This window comes from Myxocyprinus asiaticus, chromosome 45 (genome assembly GCF_019703515.2).
Source record: "Myxocyprinus asiaticus isolate MX2 ecotype Aquarium Trade chromosome 45, UBuf_Myxa_2, whole genome shotgun sequence".
NCBI classification, from domain to species: domain Eukaryota; kingdom Metazoa; phylum Chordata; class Actinopteri; order Cypriniformes; family Catostomidae; genus Myxocyprinus; species Myxocyprinus asiaticus.
This window is the reverse complement of record NC_059388.1, coordinates 17,946,083-17,969,539: the sequence shown is the minus strand read 5'-3', so window position 1 is coordinate 17,969,539 and position 23,457 is coordinate 17,946,083. Positions and strand designations below refer to the sequence as shown.

The 23,457-nt window shown below is 39.4% G+C and overlaps 1 protein-coding gene across 2 annotated transcripts in view; it reads right to left on the bottom strand.

Moving 5' to 3' along the window:
- LOC127435092 (plexin-A4-like) overlaps positions 1–23,457 on the bottom strand; it is a 309,230-nt gene that overhangs the window by 66,337 nt on the left and 219,436 nt on the right. For both annotated transcript variants that reach the window (XM_051688268.1, XM_051688269.1), the window contains exons 6-9: positions 16,729–16,852; positions 7,277–7,430; positions 4,805–4,904; positions 4,438–4,552 (exon numbers count right to left, since the gene is read on the bottom strand). In XM_051688268.1, the coding sequence (XP_051544228.1) occupies positions 4,438–4,552; positions 4,805–4,904; positions 7,277–7,430; positions 16,729–16,852 (493 nt within the window). The remainder of the gene's footprint in view (positions 1–4,437; positions 4,553–4,804; positions 4,905–7,276; positions 7,431–16,728; positions 16,853–23,457) is intronic.

The following is a 23,457-nucleotide window of genomic DNA, read 5'->3' as shown; positions in this document are numbered from 1 at the left end:
GGTCTTACTCATAAAAAAGATATGGCAAGGGAAAACTGCCCACTAAAACACCAATATCGCCACCATCCAAACGCTGTTCCTGTTTAAAGTCACTTCTGGCTGCCCTTCCTTTTTTGGGGAAGGTGTCTGGCCGAGCCCTCCCTCTCCATGTCTCTTATTGATGGATGAGCAGGGCCCTGCTGGCAGCTTTATGTGGAGGGTGATTGACTCCAAGCATAACAACAGTATAAATGAAGGCTGGAAGTCTCTAATATGGAGTCTTCAGAGATGCTGTTCTGCTAGAGCCATTCTTGACAGGCAAGGTTATTAAGTCTTTACAAGGAGGGAGAAGAGAAAGTAGGACAGAGACAGATACAGTACAAGGAGATAGAGAAAGCATGAATAGTAGATGAAACAAATGAAACATGCAGATTGTCCGTTTCTTAAGACACAATTAGAATAGAAGAGAATAGAATGTTTATTCAGGGCCAGTGCAATTTGTTTCTGTGACTTAGTCACAATCCTAACAACAGCTATCCAAATTGCATTGCACCAGACAATTCTTCAACCCTGGGGCAGATCAAAGATGTGAATGCAGTCACACTTTGGCATGCACTTCCTGTCTTGAGGCTCAGAGTCTGTGCCAATGTCCATTCAGCCCAGTAAGACCATGATTCCTGTAGCCTCTGGCCACATGCAGCTGAAGAGCCTTATTGAAAGAAATGTTACTAAAAAACACAGACACAGTAATGCAAAGCACATTCATAAGACAAATGACTAGACACTGCTGTTTGTGTCCTTGTCCATGATAAGTGTCAAATCTGACAAGAAATGCCTGAGGTGGCTCATTTGAGGCAGGAAAACAATGCAGGGTTTGATTAAAAAAAGGAAATTATTATTAAAAAAAATAGGCATTTTACAGATAAAAGTGGCTCTTGAGTTAGTTTCTACAGTCTTAGTCTGGGCGAGAGAGGCCCGAGGGTGAGCCGAGGCATAATGATGTGTTTGTCAAGGGGAACGTGGAGTGAGGCAGACAGCAACTGGCTCCTGATTGTTTACTACATGGGGGGAGATCGCATTTAACTGCAGCTGAATCTCCAACCTCTCAGAACAGGACTGATATAATTAGTCACTAAAAAAAGAGATACTGTAGGTGGATAGAGGACTGAAGTTCAGAGTGTGTGCTACTGTTGGAGAGAAGAGATGTGCAGAGACAAATATAGTAATCGACAGAGTGCGAGTGGCGAGGAAGACACCCTGGCACAGAGAACAGAGTGTAGTGAGCTGGCACAGAGTGATAGATCCATAATTAGAGCTCTTTGAGTATGTGTACGTAATGGCAGTGTTCAGTCAGATAGAAGATGAAACATCTAATTCTCACTACAGCCTCACGGTGTGTGCTGGATGATTACGGAGGCTTCCCTGCACTCCTCAATCTTTAGTGTACCTCCCTACTGCCATGGGCAAAAACCCTCCCCTCCGTTCTCCACACTTTGGCATCACACACTCTCTCACCTCTGCCACTTTTCATCTGATTGTTTACTCTCTCATTCTCCTTCCTAGCTGGTCGTTTCTTCTTCAACTCTTGTCCTTCACCCATGATCCCAATGAGTTTTACCTCTGAGTTTCTCCCCGAGGGCATTGAGGGAGGCAGAGAGACCATTGCATGGATCTAAACTCAGACCAAAATCCTCCTCCTCACAATCTTCAGCTCAACTGCACAAAGCTGCCAGTTGTGCTTGTCAATTAACATCTTAAGATGGTGGAGAGTTCGCCAGATCAATCAGTTCCTTTTCCCCACACCTCTCTACTTCTCTTGCTGGCTTGTGTCTCATCCGCCTCCATATTTCACTCTCATTCTGTACCTTATAATTTTTTTGGCTCATCTCTTTCGTTTTATTATGTAAAATAGTATGCAGTGGCCACAAAAATATATATGCACCTTAGTCACACTTAAAAATGATGAATACCTTTGTATTATATAACAAAAAAAATCAAACCACATATTTTACCAATTATTTGATCTTATTTAAAAAATCTAGCACAGGCATAATGTTCAAGCAAAAATGTCACATAAAGATCATTAGGTTTTAAATTATAAAACAACTCATCAAAATTAAGAAAGTATTTGGACACTTTTTGGTTTTCAAACGATAGTGGAAAATGTCCATACATAATGTGATGAACTACACGTGTGGTTACTAGGCTAGGGCACCTGTGTGAACTTGAGCGGAACTGCCTTCATATATTCATTAAACTGAACTTTATACCAATTGCAAAAAAGCTCAGAAAGATGAAGTTAGTTCTGAGATAAGGTCTAACATCATTTGTTTGCATATGCCACTTGCTTTGATAGGTATTTTGTTTTCTAATGAAATGAAATTAATAACTTTTAAGTACCAAAAAGGTGTCAAAATAACACCACAAATTTGTTTTACCTGCCCATTAGGCATGCAGTAAACAGGCACTTTGCATTTCCATGTAGGATCCAAAAAGCCAAGCCATCACAAACCTTGTTCTCTAAAGTGTGGTGGACATCTGGGTCAGGCCGATGTGCATTAAGTCATGCAGCATTACGCCAGAGGCCATGAGTGGGACATGAGGGACTGACACGATCAGCACTATTATCAGTATACACACACTACAGAGAGAATCTGGTAATATCATAATAATGGATATGCTATGGGTTAAACAGGCCAAGCAGATAAAATAAAATGAACCAACTGAGAAGCAAATGCATTTAAAACAAAAAAAATAAAAAATAATAGTTCACCCAAAAAAAACAAACAAAAAAAAAAATTCTGTCCCATTCTCACCTTCACATAATTTCAAAACGCGTATATGATAGAGGTTGTTTTTAATTTCTTACTAATAATCTTGCCCTTCCCTGAAGTTTGCTTCTGATCCTCGTGCATTTCTACTTTTTGTAGTTAGAATGAATGGTCATTTTATTGCAAGAGCTGCATAATGATTTTTCAAAAAGTTCTACATTTATGTGTTCCATAGAAAAAACAATAAAGGGTGAGTAAACAATGACAAAATTTTCATTTTTTGGGTGAACTATTTATTTAGATATTTGAATTTTGCCACAAAACATACAGTAACAATTGCTTTAATATAATTCCTAATAATTACTTTGCTGTTGTTGTTAAACAAAATAAAGTGTCGCACAACTGAAAATTGAAAATGAAACAAGAAGCAGACCGCTGCAAAACTGCCCGTCAGATATTTAAATGTGAGAGACTGTGAATGCCAGACACACTGTTGTTAAATCTTGGCAGACACGACATTCTAACGGATGCCAAAGTGCATACTGAAACAGGCCCCGACTGCAGACGGGCTCCTCACTATTCGGACCCTTCAAACACATGCCCTGATTATTCAGATCATTCTCAACAATTGCTTAATTGGTATAAAACACAGAAATTCATCTGTGGAAGGTCAGCTTGAAAGGTCATCTCATTTATCCATGCCAAGTTGTCGTCAGTGTCTGCACAGTGGATTAGCAAATTAAACATCCATGGTCATTAATTCTGAGCCACCCAGAGTTGGCAAGCAGATTTGAGACCTCTAGTATGAGGGGTTAATGAAATCCAAATTAAACTCATTAACTGGACAAAACACCTGCCTTAAAACAAAAATCAAACAAAAACATCCAGTGCAAATGTCATTAACATGTGCTAATATTCAGTCAACACTTTGTGTGGAAGTCACTAGACACACAATAGGGATTTCCAAATTTTAACCTGGTCAATATTGACTGCGTGGCCATTTGATAATTGGAACGTCAAATGCTGGCAGCCTTTTAAACACTCTGCTAAAAGATGTTAATGAATGCTAACTAATGAGGCTACACATTTGTGTGGCTTAAACACATAGCCTCAGGGGGCAGGTGTCCTCATAATTCATTACGCATTTCAAAGCCAAGCACACATGATGTACGTATTCATATCTCTGCGCTAGCTGCCAATTTCTCTTCAGATGTGTGATGCAAAGGAAATAAACACATTGTGATCCACATTATGTAGACCCTAAGGGAGGGATTTATGGGTGCTTCAATGATATACAATCGTCAGTTTGGTCCTCCTCGCCGTTTCTGGGATGAGCTTGGCTCCAACAAAAATCGTCAAGCTTCAACAGCAGCTTTTAATTAATCTAATGGGCCTGCAGTGGTCTCAAGTTGTGCATGTAGTGCCAATATTATTGATAATTTACTTGGAATAAGATGTTGGTGGGAATACAGGAAGAAAAATTAGAGGTTTAATGAAAATTAAGTCCAAATCAAAGCTATCAGAGTGGCTTGACTTCTCAGGGTGACGCGGGGTGACATCCCACAATCAGGACGTAACCTGAACTGCACCCCTGCACCAATTAACTCAATTAAATCCAACTGAGATTGATGAGGGCCAAATACAAATCCCGGCACCCACTGTGGGTGACCAATCATGAGTGACTCACCTCTGGCTGTTTGACACGGCCCTCTTGGAAGGAGCAGCTGCTGGGGTCGTGGGTGCAGGTGTGACGGTACTTGCACCAGTGACACTGGTAAGGACTTCCAACACAGGACAGGCACCTGATATAGGGAAATGGTGCTGATTAATGCAGTTAGCTTGAGTTTTGCTGGAAACAGGTAGGGTGTTTTGCTATGGTTGAGAGTTAATGGTTTAAGTAAAAGACTTTCGACCAAAGAGTTGACAGCCAAAACCTTCAATGACTAAAAGTATAATTAGCAAGGATGTGTAACTTAAAACAAGATGAATGGCATGGTCTTGCAGCCCTCCAAATGGATGAATACTTCAGTGTTAATAAAGAAAAAAGCACTCACGACTTGTGGACGCTGCAGTTGTAGAAGACAAAGCTAGTGTTGGCGAAGGCAAGTCCCGTCTCCTTTGACTTGAGGTAGAGCTGCACAGCCTGATGGTCACCTAAAAGGTATTAAAAAAATTACGTTATGAGTGTTGTAGTGTCTCCTCATTGTTTTTCATCAGTAAGACAAAGAGACAAAGCCATTTAAAATTTGCTGGAGTAAAGAAGAAAATACAGCTTGTGATTGGTTTCAAAGAATTTGACCATCTCCAAATCACCAACTGCAGTGAACCTGATTGCAAGAGTACAAATGTTTCTAATTCATTCAATGCAATCAACAGATATATTACAAACCAGCAATCATTTAACTATTATTCTCCTTCTGTATTCATAACACACCGATGACATTGGGCTAAACATCTTAATTGAGTTTTATTTAAAAAAGATGCCCACTACTGCATGCAGATTGTATAAGATCTTTGTGAAGGTTTGGAGCTCTGGAATGAGCTGAACAGTCCTCTCACAGTCAGATATGAGCTCAAACCCTTCCAGATGAAAACATCCAAGAGTGATGGAGAGAGAAAGTGAGAAAAAGAAACTTGTATGAGTTAAGGGAAATGTGGCACAAAAGTGCCCATCTTCAGCATGCGTTTGTCTGAGCTAATGAAGAACCTCATGTTTAATTCAACATGCTGGACATGACATCCCCCCTCTCAAAGGAAGACCATGCTTTTACCTCTCTCTGTATTCCTGTCTCTCTTTTTCACACATTTTTATCTTCAACCTCTTTCTTGCTCTCCATACACTCCCTGTCGTACACGGTTTCTTTAACAAAGAGCAAATCATTAATCAATCACTCTAAAGTGTGCCTGACAATGAATCTGTCCTAATTAGCTCACTTAAATGTTACCTTGATGGCAAGTATCTCTAGTGTGTGTGTGTGTGTGTGCTTGTGTGTGAAGGCCCCCTGCCACCCGCTGCTGTGTCCGTCTTTAATGAGTCACTCAGGACACACACAGTTACCATGACGCTAAGGAACTGAAGGAAAGTGAGGAATATGGGAGCCACCTAACAAATAACCTTCTTCCTATTAATCTTCTCTGCCCTTCCTCCCTATAACTGTGTTTAAACAGAATTCACAAAAACATTTGCCTTAATCCCAGGTATCCCATTACGAAGGGTTAAATAAATGTTCTAAATACTGACTCAAGCCCAAGGCTCACGTTCTCTGTTAGCTATGAATATGTGTGAAAGTGATGGTGTATGTATCCAGTAGTGTGTGTATATATGTTTGCCCTTGGGTGTGTAATAGTGTATGTATCCAGTATAGTGTGAGTGCGTGTTTGCACTGTAGCATTTCGGAGCTCCGGGCCCCTGCAGATTGGGCCGACCTGTAATTTCATGGTGGCCTGACTAGGCTTACATCTCCAATGAGACTTGCATGCATCATTATTCACAAACCTTTCACTGAATCTACCCACACAACTCCACCATTTTACTGAACAGCAACCACTTAAACTAATTTGCAGCTGCTTTCAATATCAGACACTCTGAAAGAACATTTTGGTAGGTGAACAAAATGGGTTTGTCGGCTTATTTATATTTGTGTTTTACATACTTTTCTACCTTTTTCACATATATAACATATTCAGATGACTACTCCCCTGTTTCTGCTGAGACGTTTTCATATTATGAAAAATTGCCAGTCTCTAGACAGCTGCCCAGATGTGCGCTCATTTCAATTACGATGGGGTAACCAACCACGTCGGCAAGAAAACAGACGCGAAAAGAACAGAACTGATGAACAACGAAAGCAAGACAGAAAAAGAGAGAGACGAGAGAGAGAGAGAGAGAGAGAGAGAAAAGGAGGACAAAAGTGTTCTCTCTTGAAAAATCTTTTCTCTTTCTTATCTGTCTGAGTGAATGCTGTCAAAACCATTTTTAGCCCAAACAGATGGAGTGAGGAGTGTCATCACTTTTGGAGATCCAATCGCTTAACTCAAAAAATCTCTCAAATCTCACTGCCAATGGAGCCTCAGAATGAAAGACTAAAAGATAGAGAGACAGAGACCGAGATGGGGGAAGAAAAGGAAGGCAGAATGAGAAACAGAATGCAGACTGCCTCCCTCTTGACAACCTTTATTCACTCAATTACAAAACATGTCCTGCGGCAAAAGTCAACAGCTGCAGGCGAAATAATGAGTATGTAAACTTCTATCTTTGCTCAGGTATTTATTTATCTCACACTCTCTCTTTCTTAGTCTGTGTTCTTCTCCCTCTCTCTCTCTTTTGATATAAATCCAGCTTCTCTAGAATCTGGAGAACATCCATTCATCAGCAATTCTAATTACCATTCCAGCTTAATCTTAATCGAATGTGACAAAGTCTCAGTCTTAATCTATGTCTTTGAAATGTCATCATGTTAAATTTGCAGGCCCTTTGACCATTTTGCTCCTGTGTTTGATTATTAAGTGGCAGAGTATTTTCACACCTTGGTCTACGACAATGCGTGGGACATCCTTCTCAGCAGGAGAGCTGCAGGTGATGTGATTTCCCTCAACCAGACCGTCCATCTCTGCTAGGTCTTCAAAGGTGCAGTTGACCCCTGAAGAAAGTTCAGGCACATTATGGGCCTCCAAAACAAGCTGTTGAGAAAAAAGGAAAGACAACTTGAAGTTAAATATTGAAGAAAAGGACAGGGCATTTTGTGCGTTTTGGTAACTAATAGACCTTCTATTCTAAATAGAAGAAATAGAGAAGTATAGCTGACAGTCTATGTGCACTAAATAAACTGTTGTGCTGCTGCCCCTAAAACTGCTGTAATGTGGATATTTCCTCATGTCAGTGATTTAAAATACTCTTGAGAGAGAGCAAGTCATCTGCAGACTCCACACATGGGAAATCTCATTCCAGTCCCAGACATCAAGACATCCCAGAAAACTCACACGGCCGTTCCATAAATATCCCAGCTGACACATGGCCAACAGCACACCAAAATCAGGCCATTGAACCAGTGGCCACATATCTACAATATTTCCTGGAGGAAAATGACTGGAGACATCAAGAGACTTTAGTCAGCCATCAGTCAGCCTGTACTGACTCTAATGTGTTTCACTGAACACAAGAGGAAGGGAAATTGAGGGGGGAGAGAGAGAGAGAGAGAGAGAGAGAGAAATGGGGGGGGGGGGCTGTGGGGTGAGACTTTACACTCTCTTTCTTCTTTATGACTCATGAGGAGAGCCAATGCTCTCTCATTCTTGCTGTGTGTCCTCTATTCCTGTTGCCCACAATGCCCTCTAGCTCCAAATCTTTGAAAGAATTTCAAGTCCAGTTTTGAAATACGTGTTGCCTGACACCCATTCAAATGAAGTGAGCAAAAGAGAAGGAAGAAAGGAATGAAGGAAGAAATGAAAGAAAGAAAAGAAAAGAAGAAAAGAAAGAAAGGTGCACTAAATAAAGTCTTGCTGTTTAAGCTAATTATGAAGTCTAGATGGGACACCAGCACACCAGCACACCAGCAACCCATTCTGTTCCCAAAACACAAAATACTGTATGCTGGTAACTAGCAATGCTGATCTTCTCAACATTGAGTACAGAATAGAAAAAGCAGATGACATGGGATAGAAACAAAGACAGCAAAAGAAAAAGACTTTGTATAAAGAGAGAATAATGAAGCTGTATGAAAGATATTCTCTGTTTAAATACCCACGTGGCTCTCTCTGTTAGTTTGACTCAGTTGAGGGGCTGTTTGGGAAGGCATGCAGTTATGCTCTGTAGGGTCATCAGATGAGGTGAATTGAAGAAATCAGAATATCCACACTAATAGGAAGCCACAGCCTTGCATAGAGTGGTGCCGCTCTTAGCATTACATTTGTGATACTGGCTGAAAGACCCTTTACTCAACAGATCGGCTGACCGGGGCTGTTTTTAGATTGCTATTTAATGAAAAGGCAGGGACATGTAGCCGACACTTTCCCCATCTCGCCCTCTCTCTCTCACTGTTTCCCACTTTCCCATTAAAGTTAAGGATGCACCGTTGGATGGCGGTGCCACTCTGGGATTTAATTTATTTTTCCTTTTAGAGAGGGGATGCAGAGAGAATTTCTTCAATTACATTTCAAGCAGCGGCTAACAAACCCACACTGGTCGTGATAAATATGAAAATCATCCCATGCAGCATGAGAGGGACACCACAAACAAACAAAAAAGAGGCCTCTCGCAACAGTGGGTACGACATGAGAAATATGGTCTCCTTGATTACTTCCTGCCTCAACAGGAAAAAGCATCAAGACAGTATGCTCTTGTGGTCTTCAGATGCTGATGCGGGTTTCTTTTTTTCTTTTTTTTTTCTTAACAATTTTTATTGATTCCATGCAGCAAATCAAATAGACAGAAAATGCAGAATCAAACCACATGAAATCACAACTTTTCCCCCTGAACATTAACCCCCCCACCCCCACCCGACACAAACGATCACCCCAGTGGTCAAAAGCCAACCGACAAAGACACACATATAGACAATAATACAGCAGAAATATTTAGAAACATAAAAAAAAAAATAAAAATAAAAAAAAAAGTTCTACATGCCATCTCCTCAAATGCTGCTACCCTGCCCATCTCGGTAGACCACTCATGAAATGAGGGCGCATCAGTTGACTTCCATCCCCTGAGAATTACCTGTCTGCCAATCATCACGCTGGTTAGGACCCAGCTTTTTATATATTTATCACCTATATTCAGGACCACCCCATCACCCAAAATACCCAGTCTGGGGCAAAAAGAAAATTGAGTGTCCACTACAACACACACAAAGCTCTGAAACCTCAACCAAAACTCCTGGATCCCAACACATCCCCAAAAAACATGGGTTGATTACATGGCCGCTTTACATGGCCGCTTTGGTGGGGGGGGCGGGTGTGCCACTCCCAAAAACAGTGCAGAGTAGGTGGCGAAGCTGTAAATACTTATAAAACTGAGATCTGGGAATGCCAAAATGTTGAACCAAATTTTCAAAAGGTCTCACTACTCCACCCTCATATAGGTCACTGAGTGCATTAACCCCCCTCACAATCCAATCTGACCAACAGAAAGGGGACACATTAATACATAGTTTAGGGTTCAGCCATATGCTCGAGGCTATGTTTAAATAAATATCCGAATTAAACACTCTGGACACTTTTGTCCATATCGAGTGTAAATGCAAAATAACGGGGTGCGACTTAACATCTCCGGCTAGTTTGATCAAAAGGCTTTGCTGTGGTGAGATAGGGGTAAGAACTTCCTTTTCAATACTAAACCAGGGAGGGGCTCTCTCAGGTGGAAGCAACAAATGAGCCAAATGTCTAAGACCAAATGCATAATAATAAAACAAAATCTTGGGTAGGCCTAACCCACCATTGTCAATCAGCCAATGTAACTTACTGAAATTTAACATGGGACGCTTACCATTCCAAATAAAGTATTTAGCTATGCTATCAAATTGCTTGAAATAAGAGAGGGGGACATCTACAGGGAGAAACTGTAGCAGGTAGTTTAATTTTGGAATACAATTCATTTTAATAACATTAACCTTCCCAATCATCAATAAATGTAATGAAGCCCACCTGTCCACATCACTCAAAAACCTCTTTATTAAGGGATCATAATGAACTCTGACTAAATCAGACAAATTTGCTGGGAATAAAATTCCCCAAATACTTAATTCCCTGTTTGGGCCACTGAAAGGCACCCGGCTGAAAAGCCGTTACTGGACAGTACGCTGTCAAAGCCAATGCTTCGGATTTAGACCGATTGACTTTGTATCCTGAGAACTTGGAAAAGGAATTAATAATTCTGTGGAGGCAAGGCATATATCTAGAAGGGTTGGAGACGAATAATAAAATATCATCTGCGTAAAGCAGCAGCTTCTGCGCCACACCTACCACAGTCACCCCTGGAAAATCATCCTCCTTTCTTATTGCGGCTGCTAATGGTTCCAGGGCAAGACAGAACAATAAGGGGGAAAGAGGGCAACCCTGCCGGGTGCCCCTATCCAGAGTGAAAAGATCTGAAATTAGTCCATTTGTTTGTACCGCCACTACAGGGTGTCTATAAAGTAGCTTAATCCAACAAATAAAAGTACTCCCGAACCCATACATTTCCAAAATCTTAAAAAGATAATCCCATTCTACCATATCAAATGCCTTTTCGGCATCAAGTGAGATGGCAGCGACCAGAGTTTGATCATTCGCTACTGACCACATGATATTGATGAGATGTCTAATGTTATCAGAAGAGCTATGGCCTCGAATAAACCCCACCTGATCTATATGTATAAGTGATGTCATAACTTTACTTAATCGATTAGCCAGACTTTTAGACAACATTTTTATGTCTAACAGAATCAGGGAAATTGGACGGTAACTTTTACACTCGCTTGGATCTTTGTCCTTTTTAAGAATCAGACTGATCCGGGCTTGTGTCATGGTTGGTGGAAGCTTTCCATTCTTTAATGATTCTGTATAAACTTCTAACAAAAGTGGAGCCAATTCTGTAGCAGAAGATTTGAAAAACTCAGTGGCAAAGCCGTCAGGCCCCAAAGCCTTGCCTGTAGGCAGGGCCTTAATTACCTCATCAAGCTCCTCCAAGGTTATCTCAGAATCAAGAGAACTCCTTTGCTCAGTCGTCAGTTTAGGAAGATCAATTGTTCCACAAAGTTCCTAATATCCTCATCAGTAGACGAAGATGTGGAACTATAAAGATCAAAGTAGAATTCTTTAAAAGTATTATTAATATCAATGGCCGAGGTAAATATTTCGCCACCAGCAGATTTCACTGAGGGAATGGCAGAAAAAGACTCTCTCTGCTTTATATATCTAGCCAAATGTTTTCCTGCTTTGTCCCCGACTCAAAGTATGACTGTCTTGCCCTGAATAACCAAAACTCCACTTTCCGTGACAAAACAGTATTATATCTATATTTCGATCGGGTCAATTTTCTGAGGCCATCAGATGACATACGGTGCTTCAGCTCTGCCTCGGCACTTTTAATATTTCCTTCCAAATCCACAAGTTCTTGTACTTTGGATTTTTTGGTGAATGAGGCATACTGTATGATCTGACCCCTAAGAACCACCTTAAGTGCCTCCCAAGCCACGCCCACAGAGGACCAGTTGGTCTCCATATAAACACTGATTTCAGTCTTTAACATTTGTTGGAAATCAGGATTTTGCAAAAGGGACACATTAAGGTGCCAACTATATGATTTATTTTTCTCTGTATATGGCAACACCGCTAAACTCACCAGGGTGTGATCTGAGATTAAGATATTTCCAATTGAGCAATCAACAACAGATGAAATGAGGGATTTGGATATAAAAAAAAATCTATTCTAGAATAAATCTTATGGACTGATGAAAAAAATGTATAGTCCCTACCAGATGGGTTCAAAATCTCCAAATATCTGTAAGACCAAGATTTTTACACATTCTGTGAAGCGTCAATGTTGCTCTAGGGGGCTTACACACGTTTGCTTCACTATGATCAAGGACTGAATCCATCAACAGATTAAATTCTCCTCCCAATATTATATCATGAGGGGTGCTAGCGATTTGCAGCATACCTTCAAGATCTATAAAAAGCCATGATCATCAGCGTTAGGTGTGTAAATATTAGTCAAAATCAACCTTTGCCCCTGAATTTCAGCTAAAACAATAATGACTCTCCCTAATTTATCTTTAGTCTGTTTGAGACATTTGAATTGTAGATGTTTATTTATCAATATAATGACTCCCTTGCTCTTACTTGAGCCAGCACTAAAAAAAACATGTCCATCCCATGTCTTCCCAAATTTTTCAGCTTCCTGCGGGGAGAGATGTGTTTCTTGAAGAAACACTATATCATATTTCTTACGTTTAAGTAAAAACCTTCCTTCTTTTTATGGGGTGCCCCAACCCATTTACAATCCATGTGGAGAGAGATAGTACACTCATGTTAACATTTGACATTTTGATATAGTAGAAAAAATAAATTGTGTGTCAAATACAAAATTATAAAGACCACATTCCCCATTAGTGAAACAATCAAACCCTGAACTTCCCCCTGAACAAAACAAACAGAAAAAAGAAAAACGTGCGCATTAACCCCGTGCGTGAAAGCGCCAACCGGCAACAATCCCTCTAAACTCAAAAGGTCCATGAATGCCCACGAGCCCCCACGACAACTTTGCCATCGGATTGCTCAATTTTACTCACAAATTTGTGAGGCAAAATTACATAACAGAAAATACTTTGTAAAATAAACCCCAGCCAATAGGAAGAATGAACACAAAGAACGTGTAGATTCATTCACAGATCTGTCTCAAAGGTGTGATCTTCCACAAGAAAAATTCCAGCTGATATAAAACCATTCAGATTCCTCGGACAGACAAACAAATGTTCAGTGAGCCAGCTGTTATGAGTTCAGCGGATGACGTAATCATTCCATGTCCCGTAAAAATACTCAACAAAACAAACTCCAGCCAGCAGGAGGAATAAGCACGAAGAACGAACAGATTAATCCACAGCTGTTCCAAAGGAGTGTTATTCAATAGAACAAGCTCCAGCCGCTAGGCGGAACCAATACAAAAAGAAACAAAACCGACATCCTGGTTCCCCGGATGGTCGAGTCAATTCACTTGGAGGCTGCATAAAAGTATATACCATGACTTACTCAATCTGTCAACTTTATAAAAGACGTCCTTTGTGTGAGCATGTAGATGCTCAAACTGACCGGGAATTTCAATGCAAAAGTAATCTTCCATCAATGCAAAAGTTTCTTTAAGGAAAAGTTTTATTCACAAAACAAACTCCAGCTGCTTGGTGGAGCCAACGCAAAAAGAAAAAACAAACCAAAATGATGCCCAGCTTCCTCAAAAGCCAGAGTAAGTACAGCGAGTCGACCCACTCACATGAGAAACACCCAAAAGTTTACTCACCCACTGATTCTAAAAAAGACATTGCCTGATTGGGACATGTAAATACTTTGCGACCGCCCTTCGTTTCTATTCTCAGTTTGGCCGGAAACATCTGAGCAAAAGTGATCTTTTGCTGATGTAAGAGTTTCTTACATTCCTTGAACTGATCGCGTTTCTCTCTTGTCGAACTCGCAAAGTCCAGGAACAAGAAAATATTATGGTTCTTCCAAGAAAGCTTCCCTTTGCTCCTCGCCTGATGCAACACAAGATCTTCATAGGATGATCTCAGAAATTTGGCCAGGATTGATCGGGGCCTTTCTACCTCAGCAAATCTGTGAGCTGGGACACTGTGAGCTCGCTCGATTTTCAGTTTATGGCCTGTTATGTCGAGCAGACTCTGGAATAGCTCATCTAGGAATTTCACCATATCTCTGCCCTCCTCATGCTCAGGAATTCCACAATTCGAACGTTATTCCTGCGGCTTCTATTCTCAAGATCTTCAAGCTTTTCAAGGAGATGTAATATCGACGTATGACAGCGAGATCCTCCAAGTCAGCAAGAACCTTCGTCAGCATCACCGACATGTTGGACAACTGACGCTGGATCTCCTCTCCCGCCGCGTCATCGAAATCGAGTCCCTGGTCTGTAGGCCTGTCGGGGCTTTCATTCTGAACATGTAAGTGTCTTTTAATGTCTCCAGATTCTGAGGATTTTGACTTCATTGCCATGTTTTGCCTCAAAGATCAAATGTGTAACTGGGTGTATCAAATTTCACCAGATTATAACATGAAAATAATAAAAAATTTAGCAAAGTGCGCAGAGCTCGTCGCTCACACGTCTGCTTCTTGCATTGCATCAAGTGACCTCCTGATGTGGGTTTCTAATTATGCTTCAGGATTTGCAAATAGAGAGAAACAAAGCTGCCACTGTACCCTTCGAGTCCACGAGAGCTACAGGACTCTAACTATTGTTCCCCTGTTGGACTTTAAAATTGCACGGATGAAATCAATCTACATTTAAATGAATTCTGAGAGCACATATAGGTTTAAATCCAGTCCTGATAGAAATGTTCTGTAAACAAGTACTTTGTAACTGTAATCCTACTTGGGAATAATGCTACAGCTATGCTAGGCTCTGCTTATCAGAGCCTGTATATTATCTAAAAGAATCATCTTGCGTATATCCATGCATGATTTGAACAAGATCATTTAAATAAAGATTTATACATTGTAAAAGCAGTAAAATACATTAGTTAAATTAGTGTATAGCATAAACATTAAATAGTCCGCTTTTCATCATTTAAAAACGTTTTCTTTTTGATGAGAAATATGCTTCAATTCCTAAATGCTCCCTGCTGACCAAATAAAGAAGCTTTGTGCTTTTCTTCTCAAACAAATATTTAATAATGAAAAAAGGTCAAGTACTGATGTGCATGTCTGTTGTGTGTTTCTGTGTACAGTTTGCAATCTATTGGATTACAGATGGGTTTTCCTCTAGGTAATTTAAACTCTCTCTTTCTAATGCTGTCTGGGTAAATGTCTGACCAGTCCCATAATAAAAAGTATATTTTTATATATAATGTTGCATAATATATTATATTTATGTGGATGTGTGCTAATATTATAAAACTTTTAAAAAATATAAAATGTTTAATTTAACACATTGTCTAACACTGTCCTTACAGGAGCGACAAGTAATTTGTCTGTCCACACTGAAACCAACAATGCTGCACAACATGGCACAATATCAGCCAATCAGAACATATTTCATGTTTAATTTACATAGAAGAGATAGCTTTTAATAGTTTAGCTGCTTTATCGTGGTGTGCCTGGTTAGGACACAATGTAAAATGCTAACACAAAAACATAAAGAGAAAAAGTGACTGTCCTGACAAGGAATATGGGGGCTTGGGACTGACATGAAGGGATCTACACACTCTCTCAGTGTAGCCTATAATTCACCCACTATTTTGGTTACATTAAAGAAGCTATGACACTAGACATTTTTAACCACAAACAATACCATGACACAATCAGCTTTGTGACTGGAGCCAAACAGTGTGATATGGTCAGGCTGCATGACGTTACTTCAAAAACCCATAAATGCAACAGGCAAATCCATAAAGGCTGAACTCACAAGAGCATGATCACATTAATGATGGAGCCAGAACAGCAATGGGCTCCATAACTGAATTAGTGTAGGCTAATGTCAATATGACCAACGTTTGGCTTTATCCTGAGAAACATATAAAGGGCCTCAGTATTTCTTGAATATTCCTTAGGGAATAAAGATATTTAATGGTTTGATTACACAGCATAAATGGAACAGTGAATGACACTATGGTGTAAGAGGTGATCTATCTATCTATCTATCTATCCATCCATCCATCCATCCATCTACTATCATCCATCTACCTATCTATCATCTATCCATCCATCCATCCATCCTCTATATATTAATCTACTATTCATTCATCTTTCTATCTATCTATCTATCTATCTATCTAGGGTGTAAAAACATATTGTGTCGTACTGTATTGTACGATACGATGCTCACTATACAATACCATATTTATAGTACGATACCTAAACACAATATAGTTTAATTAAAACCAAGCAGCGCAATTCTGAGAGCTGCGGAACAGTCTCCTCCCCCGGAGAGTCGATGCTGAGCTTACAGGAAAACATTTGTGGGTGCTCGTTTCGTATTGTATCGTATCGTGAGGCTATGCATCATATCGTATCGTGAAATCTGTGTATCGCTACAAACCTACTATCTATCTATCTATCTAATATTCATCCATCTATCTATCCATCCATCCATCCATCTGCTATCCATCCATCCATTCATTCATCTACTATTCATTCATCCATCTATCTGTCTATCTGTCTGTCTGTCTGTCCTTCTGTCCGTCCATCCATCCACTCATCCATCCATCCCTATATGATCTGTATCTTGTATGATTCTGTTTATATGCTATGATAGGTGGGATGAGAATGGATTAGTGCTCACCATGACACTGAATTGGGACACAGAGATGTTGTTGGGGTGAACGCTGAGTCTCACACACTGCTTTATATCAGAGGCGAAACGTCGAGGCTCGGATGACCGCTCACACTTCTCCTTCCTGGTGCACCTGGAAAACAAGGACGAAAAAAAAAAATCACATTAGCACTTGAGGGAAAAGACAGCCAGTGAATGATTGAAACAAAGTCAAAGCATTTGCTAGAAAGAGGGAAAAAACAGCTGCACAAATGCATCTAACCATCTCCCATCTGTGACCAGCACAGCATGAAAGAAACGGAACACAAGCTTGGCAACTAGTACAAATCCATGCATTATATTTCTGTTTCATATTTCAGAAGGGGGAGGTGGGAAAGAAAAAGAGAGAGAAAGACCAGTTGGTTGTGGTGACTGTCTCCTGTTTCTGTTCTCTCGGTGGTGCTAAAACAACAGTGACTCTATTTGTGGAAGCAGAGCAGGCCCAAAAGAGCCAGGGGACAAGCCAGCTTTGTGTTCTACCCTTAATGAAGCGTATTCATCAGGCCTGGGTTCTGCAGGTGGAGTGAATCAGAGCTCAGAGGCCCTCACATTAGATCCAAACACCCTCTGCTCTGATCTGTTCACAACACTGGGTCATAGAGCTGATCAGCAGACCACACTTACACTGAGACATCTAATCCAGACACATCAGATTACAGCTGAAAATACTGCCCAGAGGTTAAGCACATTTAAGTCTGTTTTACACTAGAGATTTTAGTTGTTGACAAGGCTGCGATGTCACACTTTAAAAACAAAAGTGTCAAAAAAAAGAACCAAAAAGGGTTTAAAAGCCTAATGCCATTGGAGAACATAATTAAGTTCCAAAAGAATATTTTATTTTATAGTTTTTTTTATAAAACCATCTCTGGACTGGTGCTTTAACCCCTTTCCTCGAACCACCTGTCATATAGAGACCACTTTTCATAATCCAATCAATTACTGATGGATAAAATAAAGTGCTGCCCTACATTTTTATCTCATGAAACATTCTATTTCTCTAAAAAATGTCACATTATGGAAGTAAAATGGGTTGCAAATCTCATTTTATATTGACTTTAAGAAGAATAGAAGATTTTTTTATTAAGTGCATGGTAAGAGGCCCCAGAACACTCTCTCGCTGCAACAAATCGCCATTTGTAATAGAAGGGAAAAAATAACCACACGCCAAAGAACATTTGTGAGCCTTAAATTTAAACACTTCAAAGTTTTACCTGTCTGTAGTACAACAGTGGGTAAAATAGTGTGTCACGGCCTGGGTTTTTCAGTCTGCCATTCCCCTGACTAATCCAGATTGGCTTTATTCAAATCTCTGAAGCAATTAAGAATCAGCGCTGAGTGCTTACGAGAGGCAGAGAAGTTTATAACGGATGACAGTTGTGACAGGGTAATACCTCCCCAGTAGAAAAGAGAGGGAGAGAGAGAGGTAGGACAGTGAATGAATTGAAAAGTTAAAAAGCCCAACATGGAGAACTCAGCAAATAGAATGGGAAAAGGGTAATAATCTGTTGGTGAATGAAAGAGAGACAGAGAAGGAGATTTAAATGGCAACAATCATCTTCTTTCTGTGTGCCTCTGTGCTAAGCAGGTCTAAGACTTGTTTAATCAGAATGGCCTCCTTTGTAGCTCCAATCACTCAGCCTGAATCCCTTTCTGCTGCTGATTTAATAAGCATGACATGCGCTACATGTTCAAACACATGCACACACTAACACAAGGCTGAAGCTCTGGGTGGTGAAACAGTAAAATGTAAGAGAAAGAGTAAGAAAGAGAGAGAGAGAGAGAGAGATGCACTTGTCAAAAACCTTTAATAAAACATCACATACAGTCACACCTAACAACTCTCTCAGCCTCTCTCTGTCCACCACCAGACAACAGGAAAACTTGTAGGCAGTGAAGTCTGTCTAAACACAGACATTACTGTTTCTCACCAATAGGGGGCAGATGAGGGTTGTATGTTTATAATTTCGTAGATTACAGGGGCTTTGACATATTGTGGCTGAAACAAGTCAGTGCTTCTTGTAAGAGGAGGAATATTTTTTGTTATTATTTAAAAGGGTTATAAATAAGATGTTTGCCTGTGGCCTGAGTATACTGTTAAAAATAAATAAATAAAAAAATAAAAAAATGTATAAGCCTATACAGCAATACAGGCTTGGAGTAATATACAAGTATAAACAGCAGTGCATGTGTACTTAAGTTTCTGTAATGTTTGTGTTTTCACCTTTTTTTTTTTTTTTTTTTGCCAGTTTAGGGATAAAATAATGAATGAGTGTGTTTGTTAACTAAATTTGCATTTCCATTAAGAAATAGTCGATTTTAGACTTTGGTTCTGTATAAATGAAATGCTGTTAATTAAATTAAATTAGATTTTCAACTTTAATCTTTTTTAATCCACTTTAAGCTCTTAACAAGTATAAATGTAAAAAAATACTACTACTACTACTACTACTAATAATAATAATGAAAGAAAAAACATGGCTTTCATGCAAGATGCTGTAAAAACAGCAGGGCTCTGCACAGCTGTCAAAGATGTCAGTCTTTTGCATGTTTACATGGAAAAACACTTAGAAAAACAGCACAGAATGATGTAACACTGCATTCTGTGTGAACGGCCCCTTATGCTGGTGTCTTTATGTGTGTGCATATACCTCACAATTAATATTTATATATATATATATATATCCCATATATATATATATATAAAATCATCCCAGTCCCTTCTGCAAATGCTTTCCATCTGATTAATTGATGATCTCTTTGATAAGTCATCCCACGTACACCTGTCAACATGCGGGAGGTTTGTTTTAATACCTTACCATTAGTCAAGTAAACTGCTTTATTAGAAGACGAATTAGTAATTTGTTTCCCTCATTATGTAAATGTAGCCCGAACATGGAGAAATGTGGTACTTTGATGTGATTTCATTTCCTGTTCATTATTCATCAAAGCGATCAGACAGGCGGGAGTGGGCACACATAAAACACTAGGACGGCCCTGCTGGCATCTTGCCCTCCCGCTTTTCCTGTTCCCCTTGTGACCCTATGTTCACTCTCTGACACACTGACCCAAATTCCATTACATCACCCATGCCAGCAGAGGAGAGCATAAACAAATAAATAAACAGGCACATCAATAAATAAATAAAAACAACTAATTAGTGCATGAAAATTAAATATACTGGCTGGGTTTATTTATCTCTTACATATCAATTTGTTTTGATCAAGGGGAAAAATGCAATTTCTTACATCAAACCCATCCAGATAGGTAAAATTTCGGAAGAACTAGCGAACAGAATCAGCCAGAAGCAGCTAAATTAATAGGTTCTGTTAAAAATAATAAATCCTTTAAGGAGTATTATTTACAGAGTTGCACATGCTGTTAAACCACAACTGGTAATTTCTCAAAAGAATGAGTTTGGGCCCATACTCATTTACAATAAACACAAAGAACTGAATTTCTCATGTGGGACTGATGACAGTGGCCTTGTATAGTTTAAATTGTGTGTATTATGACCAACAGCAAAGAGAGCTATATATGGGACAAATATTGGAGAATAACTCCAACAGTATGTTTGATAAATTCAGCTATGCTCAAAATAGGATACTAGCATATTACTTATTACTTACTTCTGAAGTGTACAGTATGTATACTGACCACACTGTTTATATACTGCACATTTTGAGAATTTTAGCACATTCTGTTGAAAATTGTATTAAATAGTGTTTTAACTGGAAAAAAGGAATAAAGGAAATCTTATTTCAAAGAACTAGATGCAATGTAACAAGGTCATGTGACAACAATGTTTTATTACTGAATGAAACATATAGTGCTGCATACGGTTTCACATACTATGTTTTAAAAACAGTAAGCAGAACACAGTGTATACCGCGTAGTGTGCAGTATGTGAAATGTAAGTATTCCATTCCAAACGTAGTCTCTGTAACATTGTCTTTAATCCCTTCTACGTTGCAATACTCTGCATCACTTATTGAAAACATGGACTGGACACCTAGATTTGAATTGTGGTGTACAACTTTATTTGATCTTATTTCAGTCTCAAAAAGAATATAAAATCTCACAGAAGAGATATCAGTTTTTATGCGCATAATTCAGTAGCCTGTATTTTATAACTTCTCAGCTTGTGCTAACAGTTCTAAATATTGGGTTTAAATATTAATTAGTTCAAGTATTAGTTCCAGGCACTTGAAAAATATCACAGCGAGAGGATGTAATTTTAAAAGTTGTTTCATATGCATCTAGAAATACTTATTTCATAGACTAATTAACATTTCATTCTACTAGAAAGAGAGAGTGAAAGGGTCAAAGAGAGTGCGAAAAAGGAAGAATGAAAAAAGCATATTTGAGCTCGAGAACTTGAGCAGCAGTTCTGATAGGAGATTTTTTTTTTTTTTTTTTTTTACTGTGAAACCCATGCTGTTCCTCAGCCAATTCTACTCAAGATGTCTATTTGAACTTCCATAAAGCATAAAGAGCGAAGTCACAGTACTTCATTATCACTGAGTTCAGCTAAAGACAGACAGACTTGAATTATAGCCAGTTCATGCTCTACATGTCACAGTAAAGTAAGATATTAAGATTACTTATGGATGAGTCACTGCATATTTGAATATGCACTTAAATACAGATTCCTTTTGATGGTTATCAAGCCTCCCTCTGGGACGGCTTCCCAGTGGTCTCTCGTGCATGGTTTACTATTGCATAGCCAAGCCTAAGATTCTTAAGAGAGTGTCACTACAGGAGTAAGAATAAATGTGGGAAATTGAGCTGAACATTTACCCATAGGCCAGACTAAGGTGGTCTATTATGCCTGGGGTGAAAAATCTGGTAAAATTGCCATTAATCTCAAAGGCAGTTGCTCGAATGGTGCATGCAACCCTGAAACGAACCTGCATGCTGCAATCTTTGCTCATGGGCAGTTTGAGTCAATCACCTGAGATGCAAAAGTCCATTTCACGCTTTTAAAGCCCCCCTAAAAAATATAGGCCATTGGTAAAACGTTCGCTATAATAATGACTTTTTATGATTTATATTTTGCTTGTAAATATATATATATATATATATATATATATATATATATATATATATATATATATATATATATATATATATATATGGTCATAATACATGTCTACTTTTAAATACATGTCAAGATGCTTGTTGGCAACATAATGTTTATGTTACAGCATCTACCAGCAGGAGCTAATTGCAGAAGCTAACCAGCCAAACCTTGACCCCCTAAGATGCTCTTAAAATTCAGCGTGCTACCCTCGTATGATTTAGTACATTTTAAAACCTAGAGATAGAAGGGAGTGACAGCATTGACAGAGGAATGAGCAGTCACACAGACAAACACCAGGTTTAAATTTAGAGGCAGTGCTGTGAGCCAGACCCTTGGAGCCCCCAGTAAGAAGAGAGCCAGTTGGTCACCATCATTATAAAGAAAGCAAGGAAGAGAGAAGGAAGGAAAGAGGGAGGACAGAAAGAGGGAAAGAAACAGCAGGGATTGAGGGGAAGAAGGACAGGGAGGGAGAAAAGTAGGAGGAAGAGACTCGTGGAGTGTCATTACACAGCCCAGTGGCTCTGACCCGATTATTCCCAGCAGAGCAGCAGCGTAGCGGGCCAGACCTCAGGGCCACTGCCCCCCACTGGGCCACAAACCTTTAGCTGAGTGGAAAATTAGTGTGGAGCACCCCAGGAACAAACCCAACACACTGAGGTATACTGAGACATACAAACACACACATTACAGACAAATAAATAAATAAATAAATAAAATACAGTTTGCAGAAGTCCTTTTGTACCCCCGACTCTTTAAAAAAAATAAAAATAAAGATAGATAGATAGATAGATAGATAACAAATAAGGTGTCTATGGACTTTTTTGTTTTTAATCAACATCAAGATTTTAGGAGAAAAATCATGTTAATAGTACTAAGTGTACATCTTCAAAACCATCCGGATCGTGACCTCTGGATTGACTGGAAGACTGTTATGTGACTAAAATCTGATTCCAGACTAAAAACCCAGCTAGACAGATGCATATGCCCACAATTCATCTCAATGCCATAAAACCATCAACTTTTTTGTGACACAGCAGAGCTTGCCACAAAACCCGCATGCAATTTCAGGAGCTGTCAGACACATCTCAGACCGGCTCCTTCATTTCATCTCTGCACAGTGCCTGTTCCTCCCTGGGCCAGGGGACCTATCTTCCCCTGCTTATATTAAACAGATTATCTGTCTTCTCAAACACCAGATCTGATCAAACATTGCACATATCAACACCCAATCTGTCTCCTGTGACTGCCTCCTGGCTTTTAGATATAACTCAGAGGTACGTTTACAGCTCTTTTTTTTATTTTTATTATCTCTGTACGTCTACATCCAGCAGAAAGATTTTTCCCCCTTTTAGCCACAGAGGTTAACAAAGTTTTCAATGGAGAGAAATGCACATGTGAGGATACAGAAGACCTCTAAGGATGACCAAAAAAAGACAAAGGCAGAGTGGAAGTGATGACATTTAGGCTCTTTGTCTTTAAAGTTATTCAAAAAAGGTCACATTCAGTAAGTCTCCACCTAAGAGAGTAACTTGAGTGTGTGTGAGCTATTGTTAGAATGTCTGTCCTCTATTGCAAGGGGCAAACAAGCAGGTCTTCAGCCACCTGAGAGAATGATTAGA